Source organism: Ochotona princeps, chromosome 24 (genome assembly GCF_030435755.1).
Source record: "Ochotona princeps isolate mOchPri1 chromosome 24, mOchPri1.hap1, whole genome shotgun sequence".
NCBI classification, from domain to species: Eukaryota; Metazoa; Chordata; class Mammalia; order Lagomorpha; family Ochotonidae; genus Ochotona; species Ochotona princeps.
The window spans coordinates 32682081-32695105 of NC_080855.1; the positions used below are offsets into that span (position 1 = coordinate 32682081).

General features: G+C 46.0%; 1 protein-coding gene across 1 annotated transcript in view; it reads right to left on the reverse strand.

The window, feature by feature from the left end:
- The window catches only part of LOC131483156 (S-adenosyl-L-methionine-dependent tRNA 4-demethylwyosine synthase TYW1-like), a 53305-nt gene extending 40921 nt beyond the window's left edge, over positions 1-12384 (reverse strand). Inside the window, exons 1-3 of the mRNA XM_058680490.1 lie at positions 12244-12384; positions 7003-7290; positions 1205-1327 (exon numbers count right to left, since the gene is read on the reverse strand). Of these exons, the coding sequence (XP_058536473.1) occupies positions 1205-1327; positions 7003-7290; positions 12244-12384 (552 nt within the window). The remainder of the gene's footprint in view (positions 1-1204; positions 1328-7002; positions 7291-12243) is intronic.
- Positions 12385-13025: the final 641 nt, after the last annotated feature.

Genomic DNA, 13025 nt, shown 5'->3' on the forward strand with positions numbered 1-13025 from the left:
CAACCTGGGCAGGAGGGAGTGAGGGAATCCTCAAATCTACAGCTGATTGGTCAGCACTTCAAGTGGACCTTCACTATGCAGCTGACACCTAAAATGAGGGTATTCTTGTCAAGTAGCACTTTGCCAGCAACTTGGGGAGTCTGACATTAACTCCAGGTAATTTGTACCAAAATCGAACTAACAAACTAGACACCCAGCTGGTGTCACACAATATTACAACATGCAGTCTTCTCAGTATACATACCTGGAAAACATTGTATCTGGAAACCACATACCATCACTTAGCAACAGACCACTGCTACCACAGTGATCCCCATGGAGCTAGAAACCTACCTCCTAGATACATCACATCTGTCATAACAGCAACACATCACACCAGGATTTGTAGTGAGGCTAATATAAACAAACCTACTACACTGCTAGCCATACTACAATACAGCACATATATTATTAGATGCAATGCCTAATATTTGAGAATGATAATAAAAGACTCTATTAATGGCTTATCACCTCATTATAGTATGCTTCTACCCTCATTTTAAAGTGTGTTCCTTTATACTTAAGCTTTAAGAAGAAACGTTCACTGTCAAACGGCATGCTATGCCTCACCAGCCTCTACTGAGTGTGTGATCTCCCTTTGATCCTCTGCTATGTTGATAGGGGAGACGCATCTGTCAGTGTAGTTTTCGTTTGCATTTCCCTTATTAAGAGACTGAGGGTGAACATCTTCTCATGTTTAAATCTATCTAGAGAGTTCTTCGGCTATTCATAATTTAACAATTCTGTAGAGAATTACTATCCAATTTGTGGTCTCTTCCTTTCAATTTTTGAAAGATTTCTAGATAGGAGAAAGATGATCTCCTTTGTGTGACACCTGAGATGAATATCTCCCTATCATTTGGCGTGACTTTGCTTTAACCATGGAAGACTCACCCCTAAACTCTGACATCTCCCCTTCTCCTCAGTCCTTGGCCTCAAACCTCCTCTGACCTCCTACAAACCCATTTTCACAGAGTCGAAAGAGAAGATTTTTACAAAGCTCATGGAATGCGGCAAAACACACAAAATTCTTAGGACAACTAGAGAACTGAAATTCTCCTCTGCTGAACTCAGATGGCTTGAGCAACACCAACATAGCAACACAAAATACTCAATGTTAACCAGATGCAGGATCCAAGTTGAGCACTGAGGACAATAATGGTACCTTTTCTTTCTTCACACGATCCATGATATTGCCAAGATCCTCAACATCAACAACAGAATTGAAACCTGGATGGTCCTCAGGACCAAACTCCTCCTCACTGCTGCTCTCACAGGGCTCTTCCTCCTGAAAGAGAAAGAATAAGAAAACCCAGTGTTCCAAGCAGCCAAGGCAATGTTCCTCAAACTCCCTACCATATAGAAGTCACAGTTAAATTCTTAATGAAAAGAAGAATATTCAAACACCTGTGTTGTGTATATATACTAGGTCTTTGTGATGACAACAGTCACTGTAAAAGGGCATCAAAGGTAGGAAAATCAACACATCAGTGGCTCCTCCCTGTGCAAGTGTCACAGAGGGCACGGGGAAGAAGACAAGTGCAGGACAGATAGAGAAGCAAAGGCTGGCACTGGAGAAGCTCGGTGAAGTGGGCCCCACTGCGCCGCCATCCCAGAGGGGGACCAGTCCATGTTCATGCTGCTCCACTTCTGACCCAGCTCCCTGCAAACAGGTCTGAGCAAACAGTGAAGGATGCCCAGGTGCTTGGATCCGTCACCTGCATGGCGACCCAGAGGAAGCTCCTGGCTCTTGCCTTCAGCCTGGCTGAGTCCTGCCCGTTGCAACCACCTTGGGAGTGAGAGAATGGATGGAACATCTCTCTCCCACTGTGTCTCCATTTCTCTCTGTGTCACTCATTCTACTTCTCTCATCAGCTCTGAATTTTAAATACGTTTTTAAAAATTCTTTATTCCAAAGTAAGCAGAGGAAATATTAATTTCATCCTGAGTATCTACTACATGCCTGGCACACAGCGTTCTTCGTATATCCACCTATTCAACCTTAACTACTCGTGATACACATGTTTGTAGCAGCGTGCTATAAATCAGTATATTAAAGGAGAGAAGGAAGTTACAAGGCTACAAAGTGGCAGATACAGACACAGTTTCTACCCTTTACTCCAGCCAGATGCTAAGGCAGAAGGGAAGGACGGATGGATGGTTAAGAAGTGGAGAATTGCTTGTTTTCAGTAGCGGGCAGTAGCTGAGTAACTCGAGGATAACTGTAATAACTTTCGTATGCTGGCTCACATATTCCAAAACGTAGCAGACAGGGGGCACACACTCAGCTGATGCTTTCTGCTTAAGCACCTGTGTCTCCAAGCCTGCTCTCTGAAACACACTTTTTAACCATCAGTCAACTTGCTAGGCCCAATGCTTCCCAACCAACCAACGTGTCTAAATGTACAAGTGCTCTCTCTTCCCCGGCCTCTCTTCTCCTTGCCCTTTTCTTTTTTCTCTCCACCACCTCCACCCCGTTCCTGCCCCGCTGGAATAAGCCTCCTAAGATTAAAAAAAAAAAAAAATGTACAAGTAAGGACTGGGTTGTGATGTACTGGGTTAAGCCACCATCAATGACACAGGCATTTGCATGCTGGTTTTGGTCCCACCGCTCCACTCTGAATCCAGGTTCCCAACTACAGCACTTCAGGAGGCAGTAGAAATGGCCCCTGCACCAGTGTGGGAAACCCAAATGGAGCACCTGGTTCCTGGCTCCCGCCTGGCCCAGCCATAGCTGCTGAAGCCATTTGGGGAGTGAACCAGTGAATGGAAGATCTTTCTGCCCTCCATCTCTTCCTATAACTCTGCCCTTCAGGCCACAAGCAGGGAGCTGGATGGGAAGTGGAGCTGACGGGATTAGAACTGGCACCCATATGAGATCCCTATGCGTTCAAGGCGAGTACTTTAGCCGCTAGGCCACGCCTCCAGCTCCCTGCTTGTGGCCTGGGAAAGCAGTGGAGGATGGCCCAATCCTGTGGGACCCTGCACCCGCGTGGGAGACCTGGAAGAAGTTCCTGGTTCCCGGCCATTGTGCTCACTTGGGGAGTGAATCATCGGACGGACGATCTTTCTCTCTGTCTCTCCTCCTCTCTCTATATCTGACTTCGTAATAAAAAATAAATAAATCTTAAAAAAAAAAAAAAAAAAAACTCTGCCCTCCAAAGAAAGAAAGAAAATCACTAACGCACTCTAAATTACAGTAAAACATCAGCATTACCCAGAGTCCTGTGCTCCTGCTTCCTAACTGCCAATAAATTACACCAGTTCAGACACAGAAGAGACAGCAGGGGTCATGGGGAGCAAGCTCCAGAGAACCACAGAATGTGTTCTCTAAAGGACCAAATGGTAAATATTTGTGACTTTTCCTCAACCATGAAGCTGTGCCACTCTAACACAAAAGCACCCACAAGGATACATAAACAAATGAGCATAATTATGTTCCCTAAAATCTGTGCACATTAAGAAAACTAAATGAACCAAATAAACCAGGCAGTTAGCTGGACTGGCTGACCCCTGTTCCAACCTGTCATCTATAACTTCTCCTAAGAGTTTCATAGTTCCTCACATACAGTCTCCAGCACGAGTTTCTGCCTCTCAAAGGAACCCACTTAATTTTCACATAAAATCAAATCACAGGGGCAGCAATAACCTGCATCACAGAAATCGCTGCTTTCAATACAGTTGGCTGATAATGTAATATCCTGGGAGACAGTACGTGATGGGAACTGTAGTGGATGCCTGAAAGCCATATGGAATACCCATTGCTCCTAGGCCCAGTGCAATGGCTCAGTTGAATAAATTCTCACCTTGTAAGTGCTAGGACTCCACATGGACATCAGGTCATGTCACAGCTGATTCACTTCCTATGACCTAGGAAAGCAGTAGAGGATGGTCCAATGCCTTGGGACCCTGTGCCTGCGTTGCAGACCTGGAGGAAGCTCCTGGCTCCTAACTTCAGATGGGCTCAGCTCTGGCTATTGCAGCCCTTTTGGAAATGAAAAAGTGAATGGAAGATCTTTCTCTCTCTGTCTCTCTAAAGTCCTCGCCTTGCACGTGCCAGGATCCCATATGGGCTCTGGTTCTAATCCCGGCAGCCACACTTCCCATCCAGTTCCCTGCTTGTGGCCTGGAAAAACAGTCAAGGACAACCCAGAGTCTTGGGACACTGCACCCACATGGGAGACCCGAAAGAGCCTTTTGGTTGCTGGCTTCGGCTCAGCTCAGCTCTGGTCATTGCGTCCACTTAGGGAGTGAAACAGCAGACAGAAGATCTTCCTCTATATCTCTCCTCCTCTCTGTATATCTGACTTTTCAATTTAAAAAAAGTGAAGGGAAAGTTTTAAAAAATTTAAAATATCACAACTGCTACTAACACAGTTCCGAGACCCTGGGTAACATCTGAAGTGTTCTTACTGAGAAATCTAAGTCATTCTGACACCTGCTCAGAAGGAATGTAAACTAAGCAACTGACAGATTCTAACCAGTTTTGTCTAGTTTTCTGATCCACAATAAATTAAAATAACTTAAATCTTTAGAGCTGTCCTGGGACGTGGGGAATACATACTGCCCTTGGCCAGCAGTCTGGAGCGAGCAAGTGACCGACACCCGACCCAATTCATAGTGAACACGAGAAAGAAAACCAGCAAGACACATTCGCTTATTCTTCAGAGAAATTCTCATGTGTAGTCACAAACTCAGAAAGAATAATGTTTTAATGTAAAAAGCAATAACACTTTAATAAAAGAGTTTATGAATCCGAAAGGAGCCCCACAGCCTGGCTCAGCATCCCTGGCAGAGTGCCTGAACAGAAGGACAGTAGAGCCAAATGCTGAGGACAAGCCAAGTGTCAGGGGAGGACCGGTAGGAAGGCTGTTGGAGGCAGATGGACCAAGACACTTAGGCAAATCACAGGGGGATTGCAGCCACTATAAGCAACTCAGAAGCTCCAAGTAGATCACGAACAAAGCAAACACTACGGGGAAGGAAGTGGGAAGCAGATTATGCGAAGCTTCCACAGTGAGCCAAACAGAAATAGCACAGATCTGCCTTGCACACTCTATCGGGGATATGGAAGATATTTTAAGAGACAAGAATATAGACAAGGATAACTATGCACAAGTTACTGACCTACTCTGGGAAAGAAAAGGTGCTGGACTGCACTACCGCTTCACAGGAGAGCAAAGGTGGATGTTCAAATGTGTCACTTGCCACGTATATCCAGCACGAGCATGGTGAGAAAGGAGAACAGCCTAGGATGACAGTCAAGACACTCAAGAGTCAGATTAAGCCTAAGTCCCACAAAGCAATGTGGCTTTTATGAAGCAGCCATGGGAAATCATTTAAGCCTTTCAAACAAGAGAAAATATTATCTCCCTTGTGCTTTTACAATTATGCTGCATGTTGGGTGAAGAGGTGGGAGAAGTTGAAGAGGGAGGGCTAGAAAGAGGTCCTTCTACTAGTCAAAAAAGATGACTTGAACCTAGAGGATGGCAGTAGAGATGGGAAAAAAAAAACCATGGTAGGTTAGAGATATTTCAGGCAAGATGTCCAATTATGAGCTGCTGACCAAATCCAGCCATCCTCAGGTCCAGTCTCAACATGACCGCTCATCAGGCATTAGTAGGACTGTTTCCCTGACGTAATGGCAGAGCCGATAGTTGTAGCAGAAACCACACAGCCTGCAAGCTGAATTATACACACAGAAAGCTTACTGACTCCTGCTTCAGACAATGTGCCAAGCAGATTTACGAAGAAACAAATATGGACAATCAGGAAAAGGGGCCCAGCATGGCAGCCTAGCGGCTGAAGTCCTTCCCTTGCATGTGCTGGGATCCCATGTTGGCACCGGTGCTTGTCCCAGCTGCTCCATTTCCCATCCAGCTCCCTGCTTGTGGCTGCAAAAAACAGTCAAAGATGGCCCAAAGCCTTGGGACCCTGCACCCAAGTAAGAGACACAGAAGAAGCTCCTGGATCCTGGCTTCAGCTCAACTCAACTCTGGCTCTTGTGGCCACTTGGGGTGTGAACCAGCAGATGGAAGCTCTCTCTCTCTCTAACTCTCCTTTTCTCAGTAACCCTACCTTCCAAATTTTTATAATAAATGAATAAATGAATAAGAAAGGAAGAGAGAAAGAAAGTAAGAGGCAAGGCAACTGAGGATAGCTTTGAAGAGTTGAGCATAAAAACGTCTAATCTGGAAGCTCCATGAGCAGTTTCCACTACCTAATAAAAAACACGTGTGATCAAATGGGATCAGAAGACCTCAAGTAGGGTCCTTGGAGTGGATCACAGTAAGTGACACAGGGACTTGACTTTCAGAGGTCATCATGGAAGGGAGAGACCAAGGTCAACAAAGAAAATGGCAGAGGCGTGAAGGCTAGGAAGCTGTGCAGCCACAGTGCTGGACAGTCCATCTCCATGGACGTCTCAGCCACCAAGAATAATGGGAGGAAACACCACAGGTCAGAACTGGAACTTGCTCCCGACTGACACAGTGACAGTCAGGTGGCCTAAAGGCAACAGCTGTGAGGACAGTGCAGCAGTAACAGAGCGGCTGAAGCCATGAGCTGCCACAGAACTGGTGTACGTGAACGGGAGGAAGGGGCAATGTTAACTCCAGGGAAGGAAGAAAGGACTTGCACCCTGAGGTTGGAGTGCCATTGGCGGCCATTTGGGCTAACAGGGAACTTGATCTGGGACACGTGCTCAGCCTTGCACACAACTAGCTTCCCTGAGCCTTGGCATCTACCCGTAACACGTGGTAAAACAACCTGATTCGAAATAAAGCAGCAACTACAAGAAGATGAGGGCGAGCATCCAGCACACTGTGGGTTAACTCCCAAGGCCCACCAGCCTCTCTGAACCCCACCCCAGGAGGGGCACACCTTCCTCCTAACTACCAGCAACAGTGAAACAGCTTCTTGGGGCAGAGGTCAAGTTCAGCTCTGCAGACACAGGTCACATACCTCAGTGTCTCTGTGACGCGTGTCATCCTGAGAGCTGGACCCCAGCTCTGCTTCCAGCGAGCCATGCTGTGTGGATTTGCATTTGCCTTTCTTGCAGTTGCCACCACAGGACTTCTTGTCTCCCTTACGAAGTGCACGCAGCCGGGAGATGAACTTGGTCTTCCATGCTCGGAAGTCGGCTTCAATGCTGCCATGTTTGCTTTGAGCCACATTGCAGTCACCCTGCCCTCGAGACAGCACACGATGAGCGCTGAGCATCCACAGCCACCGATCAACATTCTTGCCGACCTGCAAGGAAAGAGGAACAAGAGCTCAATACCTGATCCCTCCATCAGGTTGTCAGCCAGTTCTGCAGAAGCCAAAGCTGTCCTGCACCCTGGGAAGGAGCTGCTGCCCCGGAAGCAGGAATTAACCAAAAAGGCTTCAAGTCCTCACATCCCAGTCTCAACCAAAGGTCTGTATAGTACACATTCTGATATTTTGCATAAGATTTCTTTAAACAAAGAACCCAACCCTTTCATTAAACCAAGGGTCAAAAACCGAAACAGACTTTGAAATCTCAATCATGGTGAGAACAGAGTACTCGTTACCAACAACTTTCAACAACGGCGGCGAGGGTGGACAGCCTGGTGCACTAAGCCCTTTAGCCTGTGCAGTCTGCCAGTGTCTCCCGGTAGTCAGCAGCAGAGGGGAAATGGGGAGGTCAGGAAAGGGTAAGCATTGGGGTCAGAAACTGCAGTAGGGCTCAAAGAAAAAATAAGATTTTGGCCAAATCTGAAGGAAACAAGGGAGCAAGGCAGGAGGCAGAGGGAACATTTAAGTGCACAGGCACAAAGGATGGGAAACACTCAGCCAGGGGATATAACAACATGAGAAGGAGGATCCAGGAAGTGGGCGATGCGGAGAGCTAGCAGGGAGCCACAGTTGCAGGGTCTCTTGGCCATCATGAGGACCTGGGCATTTCCTGAGTGCAGAGGGGCATCGTACTCTTGCAGGTGGCCGGGAACATGAGTTTACCTAAGCTAATGTCCTGAGGATGATGAGCTGAGAGTATACAGGACTCTGGGGAGGACTGGGCAGCACTCGCTCAAGGCAACTGGTGGGAGCTGTGACCGCAGTAACCCAGACAAAACACAACATTTGCTCGGTGGTGAACATGTTGAGCAGGGGTTCGAATCTGGCTCTTTTCTGCAAGCAGAACAGGACCTGCTGACAGATTAGATGTACACTGTGAGTAATAGAGAAGTCAGGGATGGCAGCTGGGGCGCAGCAGGCCAACATACTGCTCCCCACATCAGTTTCCCATATCAGACGGTTGTAAACACTGCCTGCTCCACTTCTCATCGAGCTCCTGCTAACGCACCCAGGAAGCAGCAGTTGACGGCTCTGGCAGTTCAGCTCCTGTGACCCCCCCAACACAGACAGGAGACTCAGCCACAGCTCCTGGTTCCGGCCTGCATCCTGCCCCAGTCCCAGTGTTATGGCCACCTGGACAGTGGACGGCCAAGGAAGATCTCTGCCAATCTCTGTCTCTTTCCTAATTTCCCTTCTCTCTTGCTCTTCAATTTGCCTTTTATATAAATTTATGTTTATTTGAAAAAAGGAAAACAAGTAGACAAATGGAAGAATAAAGTTAAAATACGTTGAAATGGTGAAGGCTGTTTAAGTAGCACAGGTTTGAACATACTGATTTTAAGATGCTTACTACACATTCGTATGAGAAAGTAAGACAGGCAGCCAAAAATAAAAATTCGCATGACTTCAAATTCGAAACATAAAACCACAAATCAGCAAGAACACGGTGAGAACACGCAGCCAGGAGAAAAACAGAAAGCAAATGGATCAGAGACTGAGGGAGAAATTCAAAAGAACATTCCTTTATTATGAACAATCTTAAAGAAAACATGCAAAAAAGTAGGTTTGGGATGGAAATCTAAGACTCCAGGATGAATAGCATAAAAGAAAAAAAAAACCTCAGTCACAGAAAATGATTCATAGCAGCCACTACTCAACTCAACATGGGTCTCAGAAAACAGGAAAACAAAGAAACAAACAGGAAAAGAGAGAGAAGGAAAAAAATGTATTCAAGAAAGAATGTTAGACCTGATGCATAGAAACCTTCAAAACAAAATCATCCAAGTGTCCAGAACATGGCCAGGAAGAGCCAACCTCCTCATCGTACAACTTTCAAACATCAACAATTGGCCCCGACTTCCTAAAAAAGACACCAAAAGCATTAGCAATCAAAACCAGAATAAACAAATGGGACCTCATCAAACTAAGAAGCTTCTGTACAGCTAGAGAAACAATCAACAAAGTAAAAAGGCAACCCACAGAATGGGAGAAGATCTTCGCACACGACATAGGTGATAGAGGGCTGATCTCCAGAATATACAAAGAGCTACAAAACAACCAAAATGTCAAAACAAACAAGCCACTCAAGAAATGGGCACGGGAAATGGGCAAACACTTCACAAAAGAACAAACCCAAATGGCAAATAAACATATGAAAAAATGCTCAAGCTCCCTGGCAATAAGGGAAATCCAAATTAAAACATCAATGAGGTACCACCTGACGCCAGTAAGACTGGCCCACATGAATAAAAGCACCAACAACACTTGTTGGCGAGGTTGTGGGGAAAAGGGAACCCTACTCCACTGCTGGTGGGGCTGCAGGCTGGTACAGCCTCCATGAAAATCCGTATGGAGAACATTCATCAACTCAAAATCAACATACCATATGATCCAGCAGTAGCACTCCTAGGAATATATCCAGAACACCTGTTTTATGAGAAGCCAACATGCACTCCTATGCTCATAGCAGCACAATCAGTAATTGCAAAAACATAGAAGCAACCGAAATGCCCATCAGCAGAAGATTGGATAAGAAAGCTATGGTTCATCTACTCCATGGAATACTACTCAGCTATTAAAAAAAAACAAAATGCAGCTCTCTGTGGCCAAATGGGCCAAACTGGAAACCGTAATGCTAAGGGAAATGAGCCAATCCCAAAAGGTCAGATACCACATGTTTGCCTTAATTTAAGAGGATATGATGTTATGCAAAACATGTTATTTTATGTATATTATGTTATATGTTGTATATAAACTAAAACTGAATTGACAATGAGGTGATCACAGAAGATGGTTAAGAAATTGCAATTGTTTTTAACATACTGGTTACTCAATACTATAACTATTAGTTACACAACAAAGTTAATTGTTGCTGAGGGTACGTTGGAGCCTTTAATTGATCGGGTTGATAATCTGATGGTTCTGCCCTCGGACCAGACAGGGTCTCCCCAGGAAGCTGAGGAACTAGATTGGACTATGGGATGTTGGACTCTGTGTTTGGTTTATGCTTGCAAAGAGGGAATCTCAACTGTACTTGATCAGTGGATATGCAACAAGGTGGAATATTCCACATGGGGGGAGAACAGGGGGGAGCGGTGGGGTGATTCCCAGTTCCAACGAAACTGTATCACATAATACAATGTAATCAATGAATAAAAAAAAAATCAACAATTGTCTTAGCCTCGCATTAGTGCCACGGAACACCCAAAGGACGCTGAGCTTGGGGCCCACATTGCGGCTCAGCAGGCAGGTGAATCTGCCACTCACAACACTAGCGTCCCAGTTCCTTTTAAAAAAAATTGTTTTTTATTAATTACATTGCATTATGTGACACAGTTTCATAGGCTCTGGGATTCCCCCAACCTCTCTGCTAACGCTCCCCCCACAGTGACCCATTTCCAGTGTCCCAGGTCCCGTTTCGGATCTAGCCCCCTGCTAATGCACCTGGCAGCGCAGCAGAAGATGACCCAAGTACTTTAAACAACCTCAAAAACTGTGAGTCAAAATCAACCTTTCCTGTTTATAGAATGAGCTTCTATCTTTTTAAAGATTTGTTATTTGAAAGGCAGAGCATCAACAAGAGAGGAGTTAGAGACCTTCAATTCACTGGGTTACACCCCAATGCACACCAACACCTGCGGCTCGGCCAGGCCAAAGCCAGGGCCCCGGAACTCCACCATGTCTCCCACATGAGCAGTACACACTCAGCCATCATCTGCTGCCTCCAAGGAGCAGGAAGGTGAATCAGAAACACAATAACTGGCACTCTAACTGGCACTCTGATAATGGATGCCATATCCCAACCAGCAGCCTAACCAGCTGCACAGCAACACTCAGACCAGCCTTGGAGAAGTAGCAGGGAAAGAACACTGGTTTGATGCTTAGAGTTCTCTTTGCCTTTCCTTGGGTTTCCCATCTTTGCTGCTAAGGGCAACCCTGAGCAAGAGAACTGAAAATCTAAGAAGTATTATGCTACCTGACATCCACAAGGGGGCAGTAGAACCCTCCGTAGTCACACACAATGAATGGTCCCCGATTTTCTTCATGCCAGCCTTACTAAGAATCCTTTCCTAGAAATCACTGAATAGCTGTGACCTCACAACTAAACAACTGGCAATACCTAGATACCGTTACGGCGTGAAAAGCATCTTTTAGCTAGATATTTGCATGTGTGTGTGTTTACTTGAACACTCTACTAACACTAACAGAAGTCAAAACATCCCTAAACAGGTCAAGTTGTGAAAACCAGGGCCACTGGGACACTGCTGCTGCCAGGCTCTGCTCGCTATGCTTGACTCCTACCCGCACAGGAACTCCTAAAGGCATTCTCTCCAGCCTGCTGAAGCAGAAGAAAGCTCCAGAACAAAGAGGCTCACGCCAGTGACTGCCAGGCACCAACAATCAGCAGTCAATGGACACAGAGAGGAAACTTGAGGCCTGCATTGTGGCACAGCCGGTTAACTCTTCCCTGTGACAACACCCCAGAGTGGAATGCTCAGAGTCCCAGCTGCTCTGCTGCCATTCGAGCCCCGTTAATGTGCCTGGGAAAGAGGTGCATGACGGCCCAGGTGCTTAGATCTCTGCCACGCATGTGGGACCCAGATGGAGTTCCAAGATTCCAGATTTGATGTGGCCCATCCCTGGCCACTGTGGCCATCTGGGGAGCAAACTAACACATGAGAGTCCTGTCACTCTTCCTTTCCGTAATTAGGTAAATCAATCTTAAGAAAAGAAGGAAAAACCTCACTCACCAGGAGTAAAACAGTGTGTGTAATGCAAAAAGGGCAAGACTAACGATTACAAGATGAATTCAGTTCCCTGGATATGCCTCAGGATTTTCTGAAAATGTCAGGAACTCAGAGGACAAGCACCATCTACTGGTCTTACCTTGGCCATACCAGTCTGGGAAGCATAGAAAATCTTCACTCCAGACACAAAGCTGTCCTTCCTCGGAAGGGAAACAGAACCATTGGTCAACAGTTCCGGGGTCGTTTTTGAAATGGGTTTCACCTGTGAGTTCTGCGCCATAAGGATGAAGAGTTACACACCCTCAAAGTCTGAAAATTTGTCTCACACTTCACAAAAGATGAAAGCTAGCAGGTACTAATCCACTTTTTATTCTCTCCATCTTTCAGATTGGACTTGTCAGGTATTAATCCCTCGGTGTCATTATAACCATATTTTTTAAAGGCAGGATCCAACTTTTTGTAACCCTACAGTCACTGTCACTCCCTCTAGGGTCCAACGATCCAATCATCCCTCAGTATGAACACAGCACTAGTTCCTGACACACTGAGGGTTCCAAAACCATAGATGCTCAAGCCCTTTACAGAAACGGCCTGGTGTTTGTATAACCCACACACACCCGCCTGTTAGCTTCAGACCACCTCTAGACTAGTTAACCATTAACATACAATGCAAATGTTACATAAACAGCTGCTATACTTTACTGCTTAGGTGTCGGTGTGGGGAACCTTTTTTCTGGGAAATATCACCTGGATACTCACAATATCATTTGCAGGCCAAACAAAATGCTCAACTTAAAAATAGCACTGCACCCAGCATAGTAGCTTAGTGGCGAAAGTCCTCACCTTGCACATGCTGGAATCCCCTGTAGGCACCAGATTTTGTCCTGGCGGCCCTGCTTCCTATCCAGCTCCCTGCTTATG